Genomic DNA, 21,870 nt, shown 5'->3' on the forward strand with positions numbered 1-21,870 from the left:
TCTTCCGTGGAGTTTGCAGTTGCAGTCACTAGAGCATGGGTCACCTCCTGCTGGAGCCTCTAGGCTGGAGGCCACCAGGGTGCTTGGGGCTGGAGCCCTTCTCTTTCTAACTGTCCTGCCCTTTCCTCCCTCACTAAAAACAAACAATAAACACAAAGTCATTATCTTAAATTTTGTATTGGGCAAAGATATCAATTGTCAATAACCCTTAGCACCCTTACTCAAGCCAATGACTATAGGAAAACTTAACAGGACTCCATTTTCGTTGCTGGTCATACCATCTCTATGAGTTTGTTAGGGCTGCCATAACAAAGTAGCACAGACTGGGTGGTTTAAACTGTGAGAAATTTATTTTCTCACAGTTCTGAGGCTGGAAGTCCAAGATCAAGGTGTCAGCAGCGTTGGTTTTTGTTTTTTTCTTGGTTTTTGGGAGTTTTTTTGTGTGTGTGGTTTTGTTGTTTTTTTGAGGCCTCTCTCCTTGGCTTGTAGATGGCTATCTTTACTCTTATGTCTTCACATGATCTTCACTCTGCGCGTCTCTGTGTCCTGTCCTAATCTCTTTTTATAAGGATACCAGTCATCATATTGGCTTTTAACTTTAACTCTTTGAAGGCCCTATCTCCAAATGCAGTCATTTTGAAGTATTAGGAAGTAGGACTTCAACACATAAATTTTGTGGGGACACAGTTCAGCCAGCCCATAATACTGTCTTTGTAGAAATGTCATGACAGTGTGTCAGTGTCACTCTCAGCATAGTTTAAGGGTATTCCCAGTACTAAGGGGGCCTCACATTCACACACGCCCCCAGGCTTCTCATAATAAAAATAACCATCATCTGGTTTACTTTGTGCTCCACACACTGGACCACTGTCCACCACTCCATGTATGATTGCCAAGGCTGCTTACCTCAGAGTGCCTGCTGCAGAGCAAACAAATGCTTCCATTCTGGATCCGGCCCCTGAAATCCACCTACCATGCCCCCATGGCTGGCACAAAGTGAAGAGCTTCATGATCAACCACATTTATTTAGTTTGGCTCACACTTAGGCAGACCTAAAACTCTAAGCCGGATAATGTTCCTCCCACATACAAATATGCTGCAAACACACCTGGCTCAGAGTTCTGTTGACTTTGAGTTAATTAACGTAAAACTGAGTGTTAGCTATAGCTATAGAAAGCTGGCAAGATCTTATTCCCTTAACTCTGCTAAGATCTAAATGCTAGGCATGCCCGTCACCCTGCTCATGGTGGCTGCCCACACATGGAATGTGTCCATTCAGGTTTCTCTATGACTCCAACTCACCTTTACAAAGCCCCAACTCCAGCATTCAGGGGGAGCCACACAGACCCCAGGACCTTCCAGCTGGTCCTGCCCATCACCGAGACTCACAGACCAGACGACTCAACAAGGAAAGAGACTATTTTCTTTTTCTAGCTAATGCTATATTTACCCAGTTCCCCTGCATGTCTCTGAATCTCCTTTTATTCTAGCCCTTCAAGGAGGCCTTTTCTCTCCAACCCTCTACATTGCCTTCCAGGAGATGGATGGGTTTGTTATTTCCATGGCATCATGCAGACATCGAGGCTATTGTTTGCGGACCACACTGGCCCAGAAGGAGGGTTTCCTGCCTCTAATTAGAACCATCAGGCAGGGCTAATGTTCCCTCAAGAAACATCTCTGGACCTTTGATGAATGAAGAAAAGAATGTATGAATGATTATATGCTCACTTAAGCCCAGATCCCCATCCACCCCATAAAGTCTGTCAGAGACCATTGTTAGTTTTGAGAATTTTAAGAACAAAATTCTTTCACCTATGGAAGGGGCCCATTGTGGCTGTGCCGCATATCTGATTTCCACCAGCTTTGGTTGCCATACTTCCCCAAACCTGCCGGGAGACGAACTCAATAAATAAACCAGGACAGGCTATGTGGCTCTGTCCCACCAAGTTACAGAAAATGCCCCCTGAAAACCACCATCTGGCTTTTGACATAATCACCTGAAGAGTAACTGGACAACAGAAACATTGTTTTATTTGGCATCTCCTAGTATGCGATAGTAAAACCACGATATCAAATAGAAGTGCATATGTGTCCTCCAGGGTAAGGGGGATGGACCATATAATATTATTCAACCATAAAAAGGCTGGATGAAATTCTGGTACATGTTACAACATGGGTGAACTTTGAAAATATGATGCTAAGTGGACAAAGCTAGACACAAAAAGATAAATATTATGATTCACTCTGTGAAATATCCAGATTAGGCAAATCCATACAGACAGAAAGTGGGTTTGTGGTTGCCAGGGGCTGGAGAGGGGTCGGGGAATGAGAGGTGGCTCCTAATAGCGATGGGGTTTCTTTCTGGTGTGATAAAAAATGTCTTGAATTAGAGAGTGGTAATCAATGCACAACTATGAATGTACTAAAAATATCCCTGAATTGTACACTTTGAAATGGTGAATTTCATGGTGTGTGAATTACATCTCGATGAAGCATTTTTTTAAAAACAGAAAAAGAAAAAAAAAAAGCATAGAATTACCTACCTAAGAATAGAAATGATGAGTAGCTAAGGGGAAGTTTAGCCATTTGTTTGAGATTTAATCAGTTATAAGAACATTTCCACCCACTTTTTTTTTTTTTTCTCACAGGTGTTCCAGGAAAGTCTTTACAGAAGTACTAATAGCCTTGTGTCCACCATGTGTACAAATGCTTGGCTTCAAGCCTTTACTGGCCACAGAATCAAAACCTAAATCAACAAAAACTGAAAAAATGTAATATGACATTTTTGGCCTTTAAAAAGGTGAGCAGAGCAATAGACTCACAGACCGGTTGAGTTTAAAACTTGCTTGCTGATCTTGCAATTCGTCGTACTAGAAGATTTGCTGGTATCAAGAGCTGACAGAATAGTTACCAGTGAATAGACCTGTTAACCATATGTTGCAGAAACTCAACCCCCTTTACTGAGCATTTAATACCAAAGGTTCCTCGAAAAAAGCTATAGATCTTTGACGAATGAATGGATGAATGAATGAGGGACTTGGGAAAAACTAGCTTCATGCACCAGTTTTTGTACAAGTCCTGTGATCACCTTTTCCACTAGATTTCAAATTACCTGCCATACAGACAATTTCAACAATTTTCATCCACCTGGTGGAAACTTTACCCCTTTCCCCAAAGAAGGCATTTCTCCTGATTTCTCAATCCGCCCAATGAAGGTAACCCCAGCTGTTCCTTCTTCACCTCATAGGGAACTTACACAGACAAGTAAGGACGCGCCCTTGCCTGCTATGAGCTAAATCTTTGGCAAGACTGGGCAGTGTGCATACCAGGCCTTGAGAAATGCAGGCCTTCATTTGAGCCTTAGCTTCTGAACTGCCCACATTGCATCCCTGTCTTACTCATCTTGACCTAATTGCCCTATTCAGAGGCCTCACTGGATCCTTTAAGCACCAGACGACCCACTTGAATCACACATATGATGTTTTGGCTTTCCCTCCATTGGCTCTTCTTCCGATTGGTTTTCCCTCCTGCATTTATACCTGATCCTCCTTCCCTGTGTGTCATCTCTCACCTGTGTGTCATTTCCACTTAAGGTCAGGAGGTCAGAGAAGATGGAAGAGGGGTATTGGTTCACGTTCAGTTGGAAAATCCGAGATATTTCCATATGGCAGCTAAAGTGAAGGGGTGAGAGGGCCTGGTCAACCGTTGAAATCAGTAACATGTGAGGTGGAGGTGGAGGTGGAGGTGGACTGTGAACTGGTAATAGAGATGAATCCGTGCTGAACAGATTGTCCACCCCGCCCCTGGGCCGGTGGTGATCGTTATCGAGAGCCAGAAAAGAGACTGCATGGTTCAATAAGTGCTGCCTTCCTCCAGACCACAAAGCTGAGTCGGATGGGAAAACCTGCAACACAGAAACGGTTGTGAAAGGGATCCAGCAGAACGTCCAAGAGGTCAACTGTCCCCCTCTATCCCTTCCTCCCCGCAGCCCTCTTAGTGACAATCCAGTCCTCTATTGGCACACCCCTGCCCCTCCTCACTTCCCAAGAAGAACTGGCCTCATCGTCTTCCTTCCAGGCAGTCATCTCTGCAAACTGTCACTGCAGTGATTGACGCGTCCCCTACACTCCGACAATCCTTCCCCGGTACCTGCCATCATACACACTGAACTAAGGGGCTGTTGCTTAGATCACAAATATTAGCAGTTACAGCTTACTATCCTCATTTCTCCAAGCCTAATTTTAAAAGATATTTTCAAACACATCATGAATCTTTACCTTATTGTCCCTAGAGTCATCCCTAAGATGCCCCTATTCCTTTTCTCATGTTCTTTCTTCTACCTGGAATGTCTTCTCTGTCCCCTTCTCCACCTGGAAAAATACTCCTATTTACACATCAAGACCCAGCAGAAATGCCTGTCCCTGACATGGACCCTTTTGTGAGTCTGGTGAGATCTACAGACCCTGCTCAGGGTAACGTTTTTAAATGCATAAAATAAAATACAGAAGTTACATGGGAAACCAATTATGCTAAAATATAATTATCGAAACATTTTTACACTGATGAAATATTTAAAAACTCACTAAGTAAGGTACACTGGAGCACCTGGAGCTGAGATGACCAACATGTGCCATTTTGCCCGGTAGTTTCCCATTTTAACTGAAAATCCTGTGTCCTGGGAGCCCTCTCGATCCTTGGAAAACTGGGAGAGTTGGTCACCCTACCTGTAATGTGGCATGAAAATATCTGTGATTTCGTGGGTTACGGTCGTGGGTACAGCTAACGCTGCTGTGTCTGCTGCCTGTGTTCTTCACGGAGGAAAGACCATCTGTCAAGTAGAGGTTAGTGGAAATAAAGATGTGATCATTTTTTTCTAACCAAATTATGTATCTCCCAAATCCTATCTGTGGTCATCACTCTTCCAGATTAAGAGCCCCTGCAACTAGTGGGACAGAGTTAGGCCTAATGTCTCCTAACCTTAATAATTTGTTCTTAGCTCCACTATAACTTAGCACACTAATATCATTGTTTATTTAAAAAGCAAAGGGAGTCTCCCGTACAGAGGGGTCGGCATGCAGCAGGTGCATGGGGAGCACTGGAGCCTTCTCACACAGCTGAACCTAAGCTGGTTGAAGAATTTTGGGAAATTGCTTAGCAGTTTCTACTAAAGCAGAACAGACGCCTATCCGATGACCCAGCATTTCTACTCTTAAGGATTTGCCCAACAGAAATGAGAGCTCATGCTCACCAAGAGTTGAACATTCGAATTTTCATAGCAGCTACATTCATAATAACCCCAAGTGGGAAACAACCCAAATGTCTATCAAGAGATGAACAGTTAAATAAAATCGTGGTCTGTGTGTACAGGAATGAGAACTGAAAAACAGCATCTCTAGGCAACAGTACTGATGAATCTCACGAACATAATGATGAACAAAAGAAGCCAGCCATAAAAGAGCACACATTTCATGATTCCATTTGTAAAATTCAAAAGCAGGCAAAAGTAGCCTGGGTGTGAGAAGTCAGGACACTGTGTACCCTTTCGGGAGGCGGGGGATGGGAGGTGGGCATGAGGCTTTGAAATATTCTGCTGCTTACATAAAGTTGTTCAATTTGTGAAAATATATTGAATTGTGCACTTGTAGTATGTGCGCTTTTCTATATGTCTGTTATACTTTAATAAATGCATTTCTTTAAATTGTTGGGTCCTCCTTTCCCGTCTGCTACCAGATCTCATCCCTACAGCCATCAATACCAAGAAGTGACCTCACCCTGCATTTTCCAGTGTGGTTGGCTCTGGGACTTGACCTCTGCTCCCCACACTGACTGTGACCTGTCTTGATGGTGTTCCACTCTTTCTCTTGGCTGAAGGCATCACAGACCTAGCCTCTGGCACAAACTCCTTCAGCTTTGCTATTTTCCATCACAACGGTAAATCCTTCATTAATGATTCTGGCAGGCCAATAATTAACATGTTAACACATGCCTGTGCAATCAAAGCAGCTTTTAGACTTTAGCTTACTTCTCTTTATAATATTTTGGGGGAAGAATTTGTATTAAAGTCTGTGGTTCCAACAGTGCAAAGTAATGTTTGATAAGCCCTATGAGTGGAAGGGGGCATGATAAGCCCAGATGTGAAAACCGACTCTCCGTATGAACCACCTCCCCCAAAGATACCCATTAAATAGACCATTCATTGGCTGAGACGGAGGTCAGCTACGTGACAGAGAAGGCTAAGCTCTCTTCCCACTGAAGTCACTCAAGGCAAAGAAAGGCAGGGTTGGGATTAGAACCTGAGTCTCTGATTGGCGCTCACTCTCTTCGCAGCATCCCCCAGGACCTCACCTGGAATGAAAGCCACCATGGGTAATGAAGGTGTCACTGCCGTGACACAGTAGCTGATTCTGCTTACCTATTCCAGGTAACCTCACCCTAGGGGAGGCCTGCCTTCTTTTGGATGAGAAATCCACAGATCAAATGACGAGCTAATTATGCTTTTTCAAAAACATCAGAGACGATGAGAAAAGTGGTGGGAGGCTGAATGAGGAACTTCAGCATGGTGGCCAAGTCTAGCATCTCTGCCCTTCTTAGAGTCTCCAGGATGGAGTGTCTGCCTTGTCCCCTTTCCCAGTCTATTCCTTTCTGGATCACCTTAAAACCCAGCCTTCAGCCTACTACCCGTGCTCTAAATCTTCAATGGTTTTCTATCTTCTCACTTACAAACATCCTATTCCACATTTGGTGACATCCAAGATGAGTCACTGCTTCATGGTCCCTGATAAGCCACAAGGAGATGCCTCACTTCCCAATCTTAACTCGCCTCCCTCCTATGCCCCCCGACACACTCCATCCCCCCTCCCTGCCTGAATCAACTCCCCACAGCCCAGTTCCCAACACCAGCTGAGCTGGGAAAGGCAGAGAACTGAAGAGAAAATGACCCTGTGATGAGTGCATCTGCTTCTCCAGGTATCACCCTGTGGGCTCATGGTACACCTCTAGACAACTGTGTGCCACACAGTAGCAGCCACCGCTGTGACAGGCCTTCATTCACCATGCTGCCCTTGATTTATTTTTTTTAAACTAATTGTAAAACCATTGTCTTTATCCCTGTTAAATTTTCTCTGCTGCCTCTATATATCCAGACCTGCTGTGATTGGCAGTGTTGAGCCTGCCCTCGGGCGCACAGCCTACCTTGGCAGCTTCGATTCATCAGCAGCTCCGACAACACTGTCCTCAACCAGGTCACTGATAAAGAAGGGATAAAGGGAAGCTAGATGCATCTAGAATTTATGCACTGGGCTAGATGATGGGGGCAAGCAGGTGCAAATGAAACATAATCCCTCAACTTCTGTGAGCTCAACTGGATGTGTGAACAACAATGAGATGCTCCGATGACTATTTGGCTATATGCCAAGTGCTGCGGGACCCCCCCATGTAGAGACCCCTGATCGTGCCTGGGAAGAGAAGAGTAGACACCTTATAGAGGACAGTGGCATTTAAGATTTGCACAAAGCAATAGTCAAAGTTCTCAGACTATAAAAGGTGAAGGTAGGCGTAGTCTATATGACCCAGCAAGGCTACCTCTCAGAGAGCACATCCAACAGAAAAGTGATCACACATCCACCAAAAGGCACTTGCAAGAATGTTCACAGCAGCACTATTCATACCAGAAATCACCCAAATGTCCACAAACAGGGGAACAAAGACCTCAGTTGTAGGATAGTTTTATAATGGGATGAACAATCTACAACTACATACAGTGTGGAGGAATCTCACAGATGTATTCTGAATAAGACAGAAGAAAAAGATTATGTTCTATATAACTCTATTTATATGAAGTACAAAAACAGGCAAAATTAATCTATGGTGGGAAGGAGTCTGGACAGCACAAGGGAGGAGATGATGACCCAACAGGGACACCAGGAGGTTTTGGGGATGCTGTCATGTTTAGTTTCTTAATCTGGGTACAGGTTACGTAAGTGTGTTCAGTTTGTAAAGATACATAGTGCTGTACACTTAGGATGTGTGTACCTTTCTGTGAGTACAGTAGACTTCAATAAAAAGAAAAAAATCGAGTACGGTTGTTAGACAGCTACACAGCTTTCTGAGTAGTTATTATTTCCCAAAACACATTTCAATTATTTCTCCACCATTAGGCAATGAGCTCTTTTATCTGCCTTATCCATCTCTATGCTCTGCTTCCTTGGCACAACATGATCCCAAGCACATAACAGACACACGATAAATCTTCAAGAAGCCAGGATATGGTAGGTGATCTTCCCCCCCCCCCCCCCACGATCCTTTCTGGGTAGAGTTTGGCGTTGTAGCTTAACAGTCACTGTATTTATTTATAAATGCTTTCCAAAGGTCCAAGCTCTAATCAAACTAGGAATTGGCATAATAATGACCCACTCATGCATTCTAGAAACTCAGCCATTCCCTGTTGCTTTTTTTGGTTAATCCATATTATTTCTTATTGTTCACATATACGAGAGAAATATATCATAGTCCTTTTCATCATGGAGCACCCAGCCCTGTGGACTCAATCTTATTCTCCCTATTTTCACAAAGACGGTCAACATTAAATTATAGTCCTAATAAAATTGTCGATGCCTGAAGACACAATTCACTGGGCCCTAGCCTCAGCTCATTTAAAGAGACTACTGTTCTTGCACTAATTCCTTGGTTGTTTGTTCATCTTTACAGGCAGAGATTGGAGCAGTTCTGCACTCTCTGATCTGCTTAACAATTTTCTGGCCCTGTTTGCAGCTTCTAGAGCTCCTCCCATCTTCTGAACATTTTCAGTCTTCCACACTCCTCTGTGCCTCTGAGAACAGCCTTTTGTTCCATGGCAAGAGGAATCTGCAGCCTCATCAGCACTATACCAGCCTCCCACCACCCTCTGGGCAAAGTCCTGCTCAGAAAGGGATAGAAAGAAAGGAACGGAGGGGGCCTGGAGGTGATGGCACTAGACAGAGACAAGCAGGATGATTGGTACACAAAGTTCAGAACAGGGCAATGGGCCCTCAGGGGCAGCACTGCCCTCCTGGCTGGGTGACCTTGGGCCTGTCTGGGTCCCATGATCTCACAATATGAAGGAGCTGGACTAGAGGATTCTGAGTCCTTTCCAGCTCTAAATATCCCAAACCCCAATTATGACCCTAAGCATCTATATAATGAACAAAATTTTACTAACGTTTGTCTCTGGATAATAAAATATTAAGAGATCTTTTTTTCTTTTTCTTCTCTTCTGCATTTTGCAAATAGCTTATATTACATTTGCACTTCTAATGTGTTTGCGTGTGTTCACAAGACCAAAAAGTCTCTGATTCTGGATAAAAACGGTAAAGTTTTTTTTAGAGGAAAATGAAATAAAACGTAAAGTAAAGGCAGAAGAGAGAGAAAGGCACAAATGGAGGCTGCAAATCCAACCAGAGCATAGAAGCTCGCAAGGGCCCCCTGAGCAGCGGGGTTTCCCACTTCCGGGACGAAAAGTTTTTGTAGGCTCTTCTAGCGCCATCTTCTGGTCTGCCCAGAAGTAACCTCTTAATTTGGTTCGCAAAAGGGCTTTGAAGCAACCTGAGGAACGTTGTTGGAGTCAAAACATTTAGGATGAAGATCACATTTTATTCACAGCAATTCTCGCTCCATACACACCTCCACAATTCACTTTTGATGTTGTGTTGCAGTAATGATCGTAACAGGGACACCTGAACAAGTCCCTTCTGTGTAAGGAATGGTCCAGTAACTATGCACAGCCCCTTAAGCCAGGAGTGACTGATTTTTCTGGTTCTCCTCCCCGCTACACTGGGCGCCATGTAGAGGGAGAGGCACTCTGAAGAAACTCACTCTCAGCCCCCACTATCTTTGAACGGTGTTGGTTCGTCTCCACTGGTCTTCCTCCCCTAGGTTTCCACCAATCTTCAACTTGTTGAGCTTTGGTTCAAGCTTTCCCAGATGACCCCAGTAGCCCAAAGTGCTGGCAAGTCCTCTGATTTGGCCTTCCGCCCACCATTAGCCCTGCTTTTCCCTCTACCCAATAGAAGCGCAGCCCCTGTGAGTCCAGGTGGAAGGCACAGTGGTCTAGCTAGTTGAACACTGGTCCTCTTCCTGACCTGACGCTTCCCACAAAGGATGCCCAGCAAAGGCTCCTTTGCTCTCTGAGGCTGGTCTTAAAGTACAGAACAGTGCGCATATCCAGCAAGACCTCTTTAAACCACCCTGTTGTAGATATTGATGAGAAAGCATTGTCCTTCTAAAACTTCTCATTTCAATTCTGAAGGGCACCTCTGGAATTACCAGCCTGAAAAATAGCTCTAACTAAATTCTTCAGACAGATGCATTCATCTATTTGTCCAGCTGTGATGCTGTGACATAACAAGAAATATATATTTGATCTTCGTCCCCAATTTCTGACACAGAGCCTCTAAAATCTTGTAACATCCTGATGGGGTGAGAGGAGCATCTTTTGTTATAATATTTAGGTTTTGTCCCTAGTTTCTGGCACAGAGGAGTTCAAAGAGCTTCCAAGTTGGTGAACTCATCCACATGTGGGGACAGTCGTGCACCCCAAACTCCACGGGGACTTCTGAACTTGGAACACTTCCAGATCTTGCCCTACGTACCTCTTCATCTGGCTATTCATTTGCATCTCTTATGATATCTTTTATTATAGTAATATAAGTAAATAAGTAAATAAATAAATACATAAAATAAAATAAAAGGCAACTCTCAATTCTTGCTGAACTTTATGGAGATCACATGGTGTTTATTAGTAAAGAGTGATGAGAAGGTTGATCCTTCTCAAGACAAAGGAGCACCCGGCAACCCCTGATTGGTCCTACCAGGAAGGGAAGGGCTGCCATATTTGGAGAGAAGCGGGTCTGCCACTCCCTCTGCAGCTTCTACATAGCTAGGCAGGCCTGACTGCCAAGAGGGTGTGCCAGAGGACAGTGCAGTCCGTGGCTCCAGAGGTACGCTCCCAGAGAGAGCCCAAGGTAGGTGAGGAGGCAGAGTTTGTGCATGAATTCTATTTCTGTGATTGGGGTTGCTCATTTCCAATCAGACTGCAAACCATGCAGTGACTGCTTGACCCCATCTCCTGGGATGGGACCCAAGTCAGGAGTGAGAACGTTTGAGCATCCTGGTGTTGCATGGCTATGTTTTGGTGCTATGATAAAATGCCATTTTAGGATTGGCTGGTTGGGATTTTCTCTTGCTTTTAAGCCCTTGCCTAGAAAGACAAATTTATTTCTCAAGATCTCTATGCTTTTATTTAATTTGATGCTCCTGTAATTGATGTTATTATTCTTAAGATTTCTCCTACTAAAGACTATGGACTGATGACATGGGGTGTGACCTCTGTTTAGGAGGTTAATGAATGTTTGCTTCATGCTTGGATCTCTGATCTCAGAAAGTAGCTCTGATCTCACTATGATTAGGGGGCAGGGAGGTGTGGGGTGCTGAAATCATGGGTACTCGGGCTGCTGCCAGGCGTACTCATGCTCAGCCTGGGGCAGAGACCAGGTGATGCCCACACATAAAGAAAAGTTAGCAGAGGCCTCTTTGCAGACATCCAGAGATTAGAAATACACTTAGGTTGCACTTTGCCTGTTTTTCTGCATAAGAACCAGTGTCTCACTAGGGTTGAACATTTTAACAGAGAGATACTGATAACTTTTAGGAATACTGCAAGGGGATAATTGAGGTGTATTAGGGGCTAAGCGAGCTAACTTCTGAACCTCCACCAGCTCTGGCACTTACGAACTTACAGTAAATCTTACCTAAGAGAGAACCTAAGCATGCTCCGCTGTAGTAACTCTTCCTGTGTCCCTGATCCACATGAACAAAGGTCCAGGTGCTGGAATGTCCCGAACAATTGACCTTGGGAGGTGGATTTTCACAATAACTATTGTGATTTCAGGAGCCAGATGTGACAAACTACCGGATTGGGGCTGGATAGGAAGGATATTCTCTAATGTCATTAGCAGCCTTTCAGATGCCCTAGAGTAACCTTGATCCGGCACCCTCAGTGCTCCCTCAGGCCTTTCTGTCCTCCCCATCCTCTCGATTCATCTGAAATGCCTCTCCAGCCCTGCTCTTTGCTCAGTTTTGGGTCCATAGGGGCTGTCCTTTATGCCCAGGGCTTCAAAAGCACAAACTTGGAGCACCTTCCCCTGCTGCAGCCCGGAAGGGCAGTGGGGCATGGTGAGTGGGCACATGGGAATAGTGTCAGACAGAGCTGCATTCAAATCTGCCACCCGCTATTGTGCAGGCTTACCAAATTACTTAACTACTCTGAATCCCAGTATGGCTTTTATATAATGGGGCTAATGATGTACCTCCCCCATGCAAGAAGTAAGTTAGACAATGTCAGTGGCTGACACATAGTAAGTGTGTAATAAGAAGCTAGCCAGGGAAGGAGGATGCAGTCACACCTGTGCCCAGAAGTGAGACATGAAAGGATTACTCTTGGACATAGGGAAAAGTGTGATTCCCTTAACTATACTCCCATCTCTGTCTCTCATTACCTTAAAGGCTTTCAGGATCAGCAGCCAGTGACTTTCTTAGAATGGATGGCAGAATATGCCCAAGACACTGCCAGCTTAGAGCAATAGAGAATAAAAAGGGAAAATTAAAAATACAATCTATGCCCAGGAGCCTCTGATTCTAACTCTTCTACTGTTTACTCCTCTCAGGGATGCCTTGATTTCACATTTAAAACCCTGGTAATTGCCAATTGCAGCTTCTCATCTGAGAAAACCAGGATCACTGACCTGAATGGATGTAATTCCAGGCAAAAGCAAGGAGCTTGGTATTGACTTAACCCTGTACAGCCCAAGCACGGGGAAACAATTATGCTTCTGGAAAAATGTAAATGAGTCAAGGATGCACTCCTTGTTTAAAATCTATACACAGGGATGGGGGCCAGGAAAGACAGGGAACCCCACAGAAATTCACTGTCCCATTCTTTGCTATTGCAGATTCTGACACAATGAGGAGGCAACTGGGTGGATGCTGGTTGGCCATTGTCTGTGTCCTGCTCTTCAGCCAGCTCTCCACAGTCAAGGCAAGAGGCATAAAGCACAGAACCAAGTGGAACCGGAAGACCTTGCCGAGTACTTCCTCCCATGTGACAGAGTCCCAAACGGCGGAGATGCGCCCCGGGGCCTTCATCAAGCAGGGCAGGAAGCTGGATATCGACTTCGGAGACGAAGGCAACAGATACTACGAGGCCCACTATTGGCAGTTCCCCGATGGGATCCACTACGATGCCTGCTCCAAGGCCAACGTGACCAAGGAGAAGTTCGTCACCAGCTGCATCAATGCCACCCAGGCTGCGAACCAGGAGGAGCTGTCCCAAGAGAAACAGGACAAGCTGCTTTACCAGCGGATCCTGTGGCAGCTGATCAGGGAGCTCTGCTCCATCAAGCACTGCGATTTTTGGTTGGAAAAGGGAGCAGGACTCCGGGTCACCATGGACGAGTCCCTAATGCTCTGCCTGCTGGTTTTCATGTGGCTTATCATGAAATAAGCTTGCAAGCAGGCGGGTAGCCACGGGGATGAGCAGGCGAGCAAACCAGAGCGAGTTATCTCAGCTCTCTCCCCCAGTCCCACACCAACGCGTATTCTGAAGGTACCAAAGGGCAGTGATTCTTCAGTGCTTCAAATAGTACTCCCAAGTCTCCACTCCGGTATTTGCTTGTGTTTGATAAATGTTCGTGTATCAGTCCCCTGCAGGCTCTACCGGAGGGCGCGTGTTCACCACTGCATCCTCGGCTCCCAGTGGAGTGTCTGGCACACTGTATTATGCAATAAATGATAAAAGGACATGCCAAGGACGGTGCCAAGCGCTTCACAATACTTCCCAACAACTCTTAGAGGTAGGTGTTGTTCCCGTTGTATAGATGAGGAAACTAAGGCTCCAAGAGGTGAAGTAGCTAGAAAGTGGCAAGGCCAGAATTCAGCCCTGGCTTGTCTAACTGCAGATTGTCCGCTCTTTGCATTCCCAGAGCTATCTTGTAATCCTGATGGTTCTCAAGGCCGAATCCAAACACATATCTCTAATGAAACTGTGAAAACTCCACTTTTGGAGAAATAAAAAGACCATGTATTTTGATGCCCTGTTACAGTGAGGTTTCATTTAATTCCTCTAATTAAACTAAAATATAAGAAAGAGATTAAACTAAAATAGAAATAAAACTAGACAACAGACCAGAAATGATCTTATAAGAGAATGTTGCCAAGCTGATTATCAGAGCAGATTCGATCCATAGCAGGATGTGTTTATCGCACAAAGATTTTTTTTCCACAAGAAGAATACGTGTATGCTGTTCCCACCTCTGAAACAGTCCACGTATTTAAGAAAATGTTTTTAAGTGGCATGCCTGTTTTTTAATGTTCCCCTAACACTATGTGAATGTTTTTAGGTACACGCATGGGAACATCTTTAAATATACTCCCTTTACATAGGGACTGCACACAATCTCCAGTGGTATTTTTACCACCGGTTTGGCAATGGGCCATCATTTCTGTGAACCACTTATCACTACAAAAAAAATAATTTCTCCTAGTCAAAAAGGTTGAAAAGAAACTGCGTCTTTAGGGAGACCTAATAAAGAATTCATCTAGGCCATAAGCAAGAGTAGTTACACCACTTTTTATCTGTTCATTATTAGTTAAAATATATATTACAAAATATGAATACAGCTTAAATAAAAATAATGAATCTAATGCTCTAAGACACCCCCACAGGCCCTCGAGGGTATTCTCAGAGACCTCAGGAGTTGTTGAACCATATTGGGAGATAACAGCTGCTGAATATTATCAATTCTCTTTTTAAAAGGAGTCTGTAAGAGGAGAAAAAAAAAGTGTGTGGTGAGACAATTTATCCTAAGTATTTTAAAACATGAATGTTGATAATGGTACCTCCTGTTCTGAGCCTCCTCTGTTATCAGCATTCTTCTCAAGGATACATTTGAAAGGTTTTAACATAGAAATAGGGTGGCGGACTTGGGGGTGGGGCAGCTCAGGGGAGCAGCCTGCCCTTGGGTCGTGGGGAGAAGCCCGCCCCGCACTGAAACAGCACACCAGGACCCACCCCCACCCCCTCTGGCAAGGAACATTGCTTCTCATGCTGCCAGCACTGAGCTCATCTTTTACTTTTAGGGTCCTGTTGGGTTCTAAGTCAGAGAGCAAAATTAAAGTACAGAACACATGGAGGTTATTTCTTATGTGTCGATTTTTAATTTTTACTTTTTAAATGATAACAATAGCAATAAAGACATAAAGAACACATACTTATAGATTGATGTTGAAGTTTCAGGTCTTGGCTCACCTGAGTTTAATTACAAGGGCAAGCACAACCGTGTAAGCAAAATGACCTCATTTCTAATGTGAAAACACTTGGGCCATGATGTAGTATATTTTCGGTAATTGCTGTCTTTTCTCGTTTTGTTAATAGTTCCAGAAACCAGATTTAAGCACGGTGTGAAGTGAATTTGTACATGGTGATTCAAATGCAAAATTTATTTATGGAGCTTTTAATTGAAAACGTATGTGCTTACATATTCTTGCTCATGTTTACGAATTGTAAGGTCAAGTCAAGGTTTTTTGAGTCTGGTTTTTCACTTTAGCAAAGGGTTGCCGATGCCTACTATGTCTAAGACATTGTGAGGAACTTCTGAATTATTCTTGCTAGAGTCATTTTAAATGTGAATAATTTCACCAACCATCATGTTCTCGTTCCTTTCAATTGTTGATTTTTTTAAAATAAGTTTATTGTAAAAACGACATTAAAATTACAATAGACATACAAACAAAACATTGCCCACAATCCCAGCATCTGATTAAGTCACTGTTTTTATTTTCCCCTACAGCCTCCTAGTCCTTGCTCATTTGCATATACAAATGTACATATTTGCAGTAATAATATAGGTGAGCATTTATATTCTAAATTTTCTCTTAATTTTATTGTATACTTTTTTCATTTTTCCTATGACTTTTTGTTCTTGCCACCCCCTCTACCTTCCCTAACCCACACCCCTCCTTCCTGCCTGAGATGTAGCCTCTGCATTTTTATCATGCTCAGATATATAAGGGAGAGTTTTTTGTTTGATTACTCCTTTTAAAAATACTATAATCGTGCATATCACATTTATGTCTCTGCAATTTGCCTCTCTAACACTACATCATGAACCTCTCTCCAGTTCAACAGCTAGCTAGTTTGCTAACTCATCCTTTTACATTGCTGCATAATATTCCACAGTACAAATGGACTCTGATTGATGTACTATTTCCTTGTTGACGGGCCTTCAGGTTGTTTCCAGTTTTTCATCACTGAAAACAATAAACATCCTTGTACATACAACCTTGCAATCTGTTACTTTTATTTCTGTCAAATAGATTTACACAGGTGGAATTTTTGAGACAAAACAGTGTGTAATTTAAGTTTTTCTCAACATGGCTAGATTACATTCACATAGGTGGAGCGATTCCCATTGCCACCTGCAGTGTATGGCATTAACTTGTAAGAGTTTCTATATCATTTAAGTATGAGCAGCTGCCTTTTCTATAGGCACTGCTTGAGCATCTTCTCCCCTTGCAGATGACACATCTAAAGCTTCCCAAGTAATTTCGGGCCATAAGGATCATTTAGAAATCCTAAAACTGTGAGCAATTCCCATTCTAAATCTGGTCCTTGGCCCAAAACATCTGGATTAGAAGCCTGCAAAGGAGGTAGTGTGTGTGCAGCCTTCCTGCTCAGAGGGGTGTGCGTTTGCACACTCCCAATAGCCAGGGGAGGCATACATAGAGTAATGTTTGGTAAAATCACACATGCAAGTATTTGCCAGTGAGGATGCATGTAGGTCATAAAGATAAAAGAAGCAGGAATCAAGCACACGGTTAAAGCAGCCCACAGTGTTCTCCCCTCCCAGCTCAGGCAGACAACCAGCATCTCCCTGGAGCTCTTTGCATCCCATCTTGCTTAGGATGTCCTTGGCGACATTCAGACACCCCACCCTCCGGTCCTAATGAGATGTGACCTAGGTAGTGGCCACAAGTTTATCTTGAGCTGCCCACACTCTCTACCTCAAGCGTTCTGATCGCAAATGACTAACCCAGGGTGGTGGCCCATTGGGTCAGGGACTCCTAGTCCTACTTCATACCCATGGTTTGGTCATATCTTGCATCTCCACCTAACACTTTTTCTTCACATGCTGTATATGGCCGGACAAGGACACCCTCAGATGTCTGTGTGTTGCTGCGTGGCACATTCTGGAGTCTGCCAGGATCTTAACTGAAATGCTGACAGCAGGGCCCATGTGCCTATGTGTACACAATGATAACACTCTGGTAGACCACACATGCCAGGAGAGAGATAAAGAAGACACGCAAATGTGTCATCACAGCAAGTTTTAGTTTCCCTAACTCAAAACTCAGATGTTGACCTGCTGAGGAGCAGACCTCTGGTGAACCTGGCTCATGCCAGCTGCTGTGTGTTTGCTCTCTCTGCCCCAAGGCCATGCCATCAAAGAAGCATGGGGCTCGTTCTTCCCCTATCCTCACTGCTGGCAGAAGACCTGCTCTCTCGGGCACCCATATTCCTTGGTGGAAGAAAAGGGAGCCAAGCTCCCATGCCTCTGGGAATGACATTCACCTGCAAAATGATAATGTCGAACATTCCTTATAAAGTGGGAATAAGATACCATGTCTCTGAGACATCTCTAAGCCCATCCCAGACCACGGAAAGCCTGTTTTCCCTTGGCAAATGGGAGCTATGGAGAAGGAAGAAAATTTCTTCTACTCTTCTAAATTCTTCTGGCTAATAATTAAATCTACATGAGACAGATTAATAAAAGAAAATAACCTCATTTAATGGCATATGTACCTATGGGAACCCCACACACATGAGTCAGAGACCCCACATACATGAGATGTTCAGAGACAGAAAGAAAAAATGAGCTATATATGGCATTCTGAGCCAAGGATGAGTTAAGGTGCCTTACAGCTTTGAAGAGGAGGAAAGTCATTGAAGGACATTAAGAAGAAGAGATAGTCAGGAATTAGAAGTTTGCTCCATTCTATATATAGGTCATAAAAAGATATTTCAGGTGATAATTTTTATTGTGGGTAGGGTCTAAAATTTATATTCTTTAAGGAAGAGGTAAAAAAATTTTTGTGAGCCTACAGGAGCTCTATGGCCTTCACTTCAAAGTAATCTACATGCCGAAGTAGCACATCTTTGGGAAGCCTGTTCAGAGCCTTTATGTGGGTTCATGGGAAACCTCAGAATGAAGTAGATGCCAAGCACTGACAACACTCTTTCTAAAGGGGCCTTCCTGGTGGCTGCACCCAGCCCAGAGCTGACCCTCAAAAGAAATTAACCTCCAATGCTTAAGTGTTGCTGCATCCCCAAGATGTTTCTCTCTACACAGGTCTGAACTTCTTATCTTCGATCACCCACCTACCCAGTTTCTCCTGGGAATTTCCAGATCTTATTTGAATGCAAATCTTTTTGTGGGAAAGCATCGCCTTCTTAAACAATACAAATTGTTTTTAACTCCTACAGGCTTGGCAATAACTTGTGAAAGGAAATTGGCTGAGGACCAGAGAGGAACTAAAGAAAGATGGAAATAGATAGCTGGTCTCCCCCCGTGGAGGGAGGGAGGCGAGGGTGGGAAGGTAGGGAGAGGAGTGTGCAGGAGACCATCCATGAAGACAGTTACACGCTCAGGCTCATCAGAGGTGACCTCAGCATCCAAGAGGGTGGAGTGTTATGCCCCCAGGACTCTGAGGCCAAGAAACGACACAAAGTAGAGGGATCTTCAAGGACTAAGCAGAGGAAAGGGCCCAGGGTAGGGTCTCGGCTAGGCGGGACCCATATCGGTTGTGTAGTACTTGAATTTCCAAATCCACAGTTAAGGTTTCTAATTTCTTTAACTGGCTGTTTCGACTAAGGGCTATTTAGCAATCAAGAACAAAATAAAGGAGCTTGTGGCATCTATGATATTGTGACTTATTAAAAAATACATATTTGGTCATTCAGATGACCAAATATATATTTTTCATATATATTTGGTCCTCATCCATGGTTCCTGCATCACAACTTTAGAAACCTTTGGAATTTCCTGAGCAATAAGAGCAATGTGAGTATCTTTTATTATAATATTTGGTGTCATATCCTCAGTTCCCAAAATCATTTCAGAGGCATTAAGGTGACATGGGTGTCTTGTTGTTCATAACAATCTCTTTTTCACTGCTACTGGGTTTATGTTAATGAAATGACTTTTGGAAAGTACCTAAGGGTGGGAGATGGTGGCCAGGGGAACCAACCGGGAATAGAGAGGTGTGACTTTCAGTCTCACCCTCTCATTTCCAGAGAATGGAGAGGGTCTGGAGTTTGCATCAATCATCAATGGCCAACGATTTAATCAACCATGCCTACACGATGAAGCCTCCATAAAAACCCAAAAGGATGGAGTTTGGGGAGTTTCTGGTTGGTGAACAGGTGAATATTTGGGGAGAGTGGCACCCTCAGAGAGAGCATGGAAGCCCCACGCCCTTTCCCCATACACTGCAGTATGCATCTGCTCTGGCTATTCCTGAGTTATACCCTTTTTATAATAAACCAATCATCTAGTAAGTAAAATGTTTCTCTGAGTTTTGTGAGCTATTCTAGGAGAGTAATGGAGCCCAAGAAGTAGGTCATTGAAACCTCAGATCTATAGCCGCCTTGGACTTGGGTTTGGTGTCTGAGGCAGGATGGGGTGGGGAGTCTTGTAAGGCTGAACCTTTAACCTGTAGAATGTGACGCTATCTCCAGGTAGTGTCAGAATTGAACTGAATTATAGAGCACCCAGCTGGTGTCAGAGAATTACTTGGATGTGTGGGGAGAACCCTCCATGCACATCAGAATTGGGTCCAGAAACATTTTAACATCTCTTAAATGTCATTTATTTTTCCCTGTGCCTAAGCCAAACCCCGTCACCACCTCTGCAACCTGGGGGGAAAAATACAGGGGAGCAGGAGGCAAAGCAGTGGTGCATTTTCCTTAGCTTTTAGCCTACTTGGCAAAACTGAAGAGGGCTGCCCCTCCATCCAAAGTTAAAGGCCTTTTTTGGTGTTCATTGACACAAGAACAGGTTCTAAAAAGTTCCTCTTAGAATTTCAAATTTAGTGTGGTTGGAAACTTGTTCCCTTCCAGCTGGGGCTGCTGACCTGCACAGATGGATACTTCCAGAAGCCCAGCCGCCAGACTCTTACTCCGGACAGGACCTGAGCCTTTCTGTGTCCGCATCTGTAGTTCAAGACCATTGGTCCCCTGCCTTGGCAGATGACTTTACTTAAAATTACAGGTAATTTCTTTTTCTGGGCACTATCTCAGCTCCTAACTTGTGTTCAGCATTGTAGCTAACGTCCTTCTTTGCCTCATCTTGGGCATTTTGTGGGTTCATCCATGTCTTTATTCAATAAACATTTATTGAGTTCCTACATGTGTCGGTTTACTCTGTGCTGGAGCTATAATGGTGGGCAAGAAGGGCAATATGCTTCCTGTTTTAAAGCATTTCCATTCTGGTGGCACAGGTATGTGCACATATATCAGAGGTGAGCTCGTGTACCATCTCTCGGGGTAGAGTGCGTGAGCTGGGGGTAGCCCTGTTTTGCTTCATTTGACAATTTTTGTGATGCAAATAGTGACCTGGTATTTGGTGCCCAGGTCTTAGTTTATAAAAGTGATTTGCATAATGACACAAAGAAGTCAATGCGTTGAAAGAAAAGGTCAGTGTTACTCACAGTTCCCCTAGAAACAAGAGGCACAGACGAGTGGTGAAGGGCCACAGGAAAAACCCCAGACAGGACAGGAGCGAGGGGAGAGTAGAGGCCAGAAGTCTTTACTGGGGTTTCCACAAGGAAGGCAAGGCAGGGTAGAATAAACAGTTCAGGATTGGCCACTCGGAGTAAATTCAGTAGGCTTTGGGCTACAGTGGCGGTCTCTAATTTTCTGGTACCTGGCCCTTTAAAGTAGAGGAATAGTGCCTCCTGGGGTGCACAGGCCAGGTGAAGAATTGGGGCTCTGGAACTGGTTATTTTGTATATTAGAAACATGCTCCCCACTGAGCCTTTTGCTCTCTCTAAATATTGGCTGGCCCTGGGACGGTCTTTCCCCAGCCAAAAAGGTTTTTTTTTTTTTTTAAGAGGTCAAAACATTATAATATACAGAAAATAAGAAACATGATTAATAAACCTGGCCAATTTCCAGTTACCAGCATAAATAACTGCATAAATATGGCTGACTATAGAGTTGGAAGCTATGTGCACGATCCTCTCTTGGGAGCCTGTGAAGGCTCCAGCACAACTAAGTTAACTGTTTACTTTATAAACTTTACACATATTCTTTATTCTATAGTCAATTTTTATAGCCCTCTCAAATCAGAGCTGAAGTCATGTCAAGTCGGGGACTGTAGATGGATTGAAGATTACTCTCCAGAGCGCTCACTCTACGTGCAGAGACCCAACAGTATGTGGCCTTGGGGAAGAGTCAAAGACAAAGCAGAAGAGAAATGGCTTCTGGGGATGCTGCTGGCATTCGAGATAGGTTAGCAGTAAATCTTTATCGGCTTTCTATTACCTGTTGGATGGTCTACCGTGCGCTGTAGTTGCCGCCGTGGATGAGTCACCACTCTGCCTTCAAGCTCACAGTATGATGGGGAAGACGTGGGTAGCAGCCATGCAGTGTGGGAAGGCGCTGTACTAGCGATGGGTGCTGCCAAAAAACGTTTTCCAGAGAGGGAAAGTATGAAAGGATGAATGGGGGTACTCAGGTGGAGAATATAGGAAAAGGGCAGTATCACTTAAAAAAAAAAAAAA

The 21,870-nt window shown here is 44.0% G+C and overlaps 1 protein-coding gene across 1 annotated transcript; it reads left to right on the top strand.

Annotated features, from left to right (window-relative positions):
• The first annotated feature begins 12,994 nt into the window (after window positions 1-12,994).
• Window positions 12,995-13,534, top strand: PRND (prion like protein doppel). Its single transcript, XM_011369945.1, has one exon. The coding sequence runs from the start codon at window positions 12,995-12,997 to the stop codon at window positions 13,532-13,534; it is 540 nt and encodes a 179-aa protein (XP_011368247.1).
• The last annotated feature ends 8,336 nt before the right edge of the window (window positions 13,535-21,870 follow it).

Source organism: Pteropus vampyrus, unplaced genomic scaffold, assembly GCF_000151845.1.
Source record: "Pteropus vampyrus isolate Shadow unplaced genomic scaffold, Pvam_2.0 Scaffold7, whole genome shotgun sequence".
In the NCBI taxonomy this organism is placed as follows: Eukaryota; Metazoa; Chordata; class Mammalia; order Chiroptera; family Pteropodidae; genus Pteropus; species Pteropus vampyrus.

Bases quoted from the DNA above. Each gene is read 5' to 3' on its own strand.
- PRND (XM_011369945.1), top strand. From the start codon at position 12,995: ATGAGGAGGCAACTGGGTGGATGCTGGTTGGCCATTGTCTGTGTCCTG.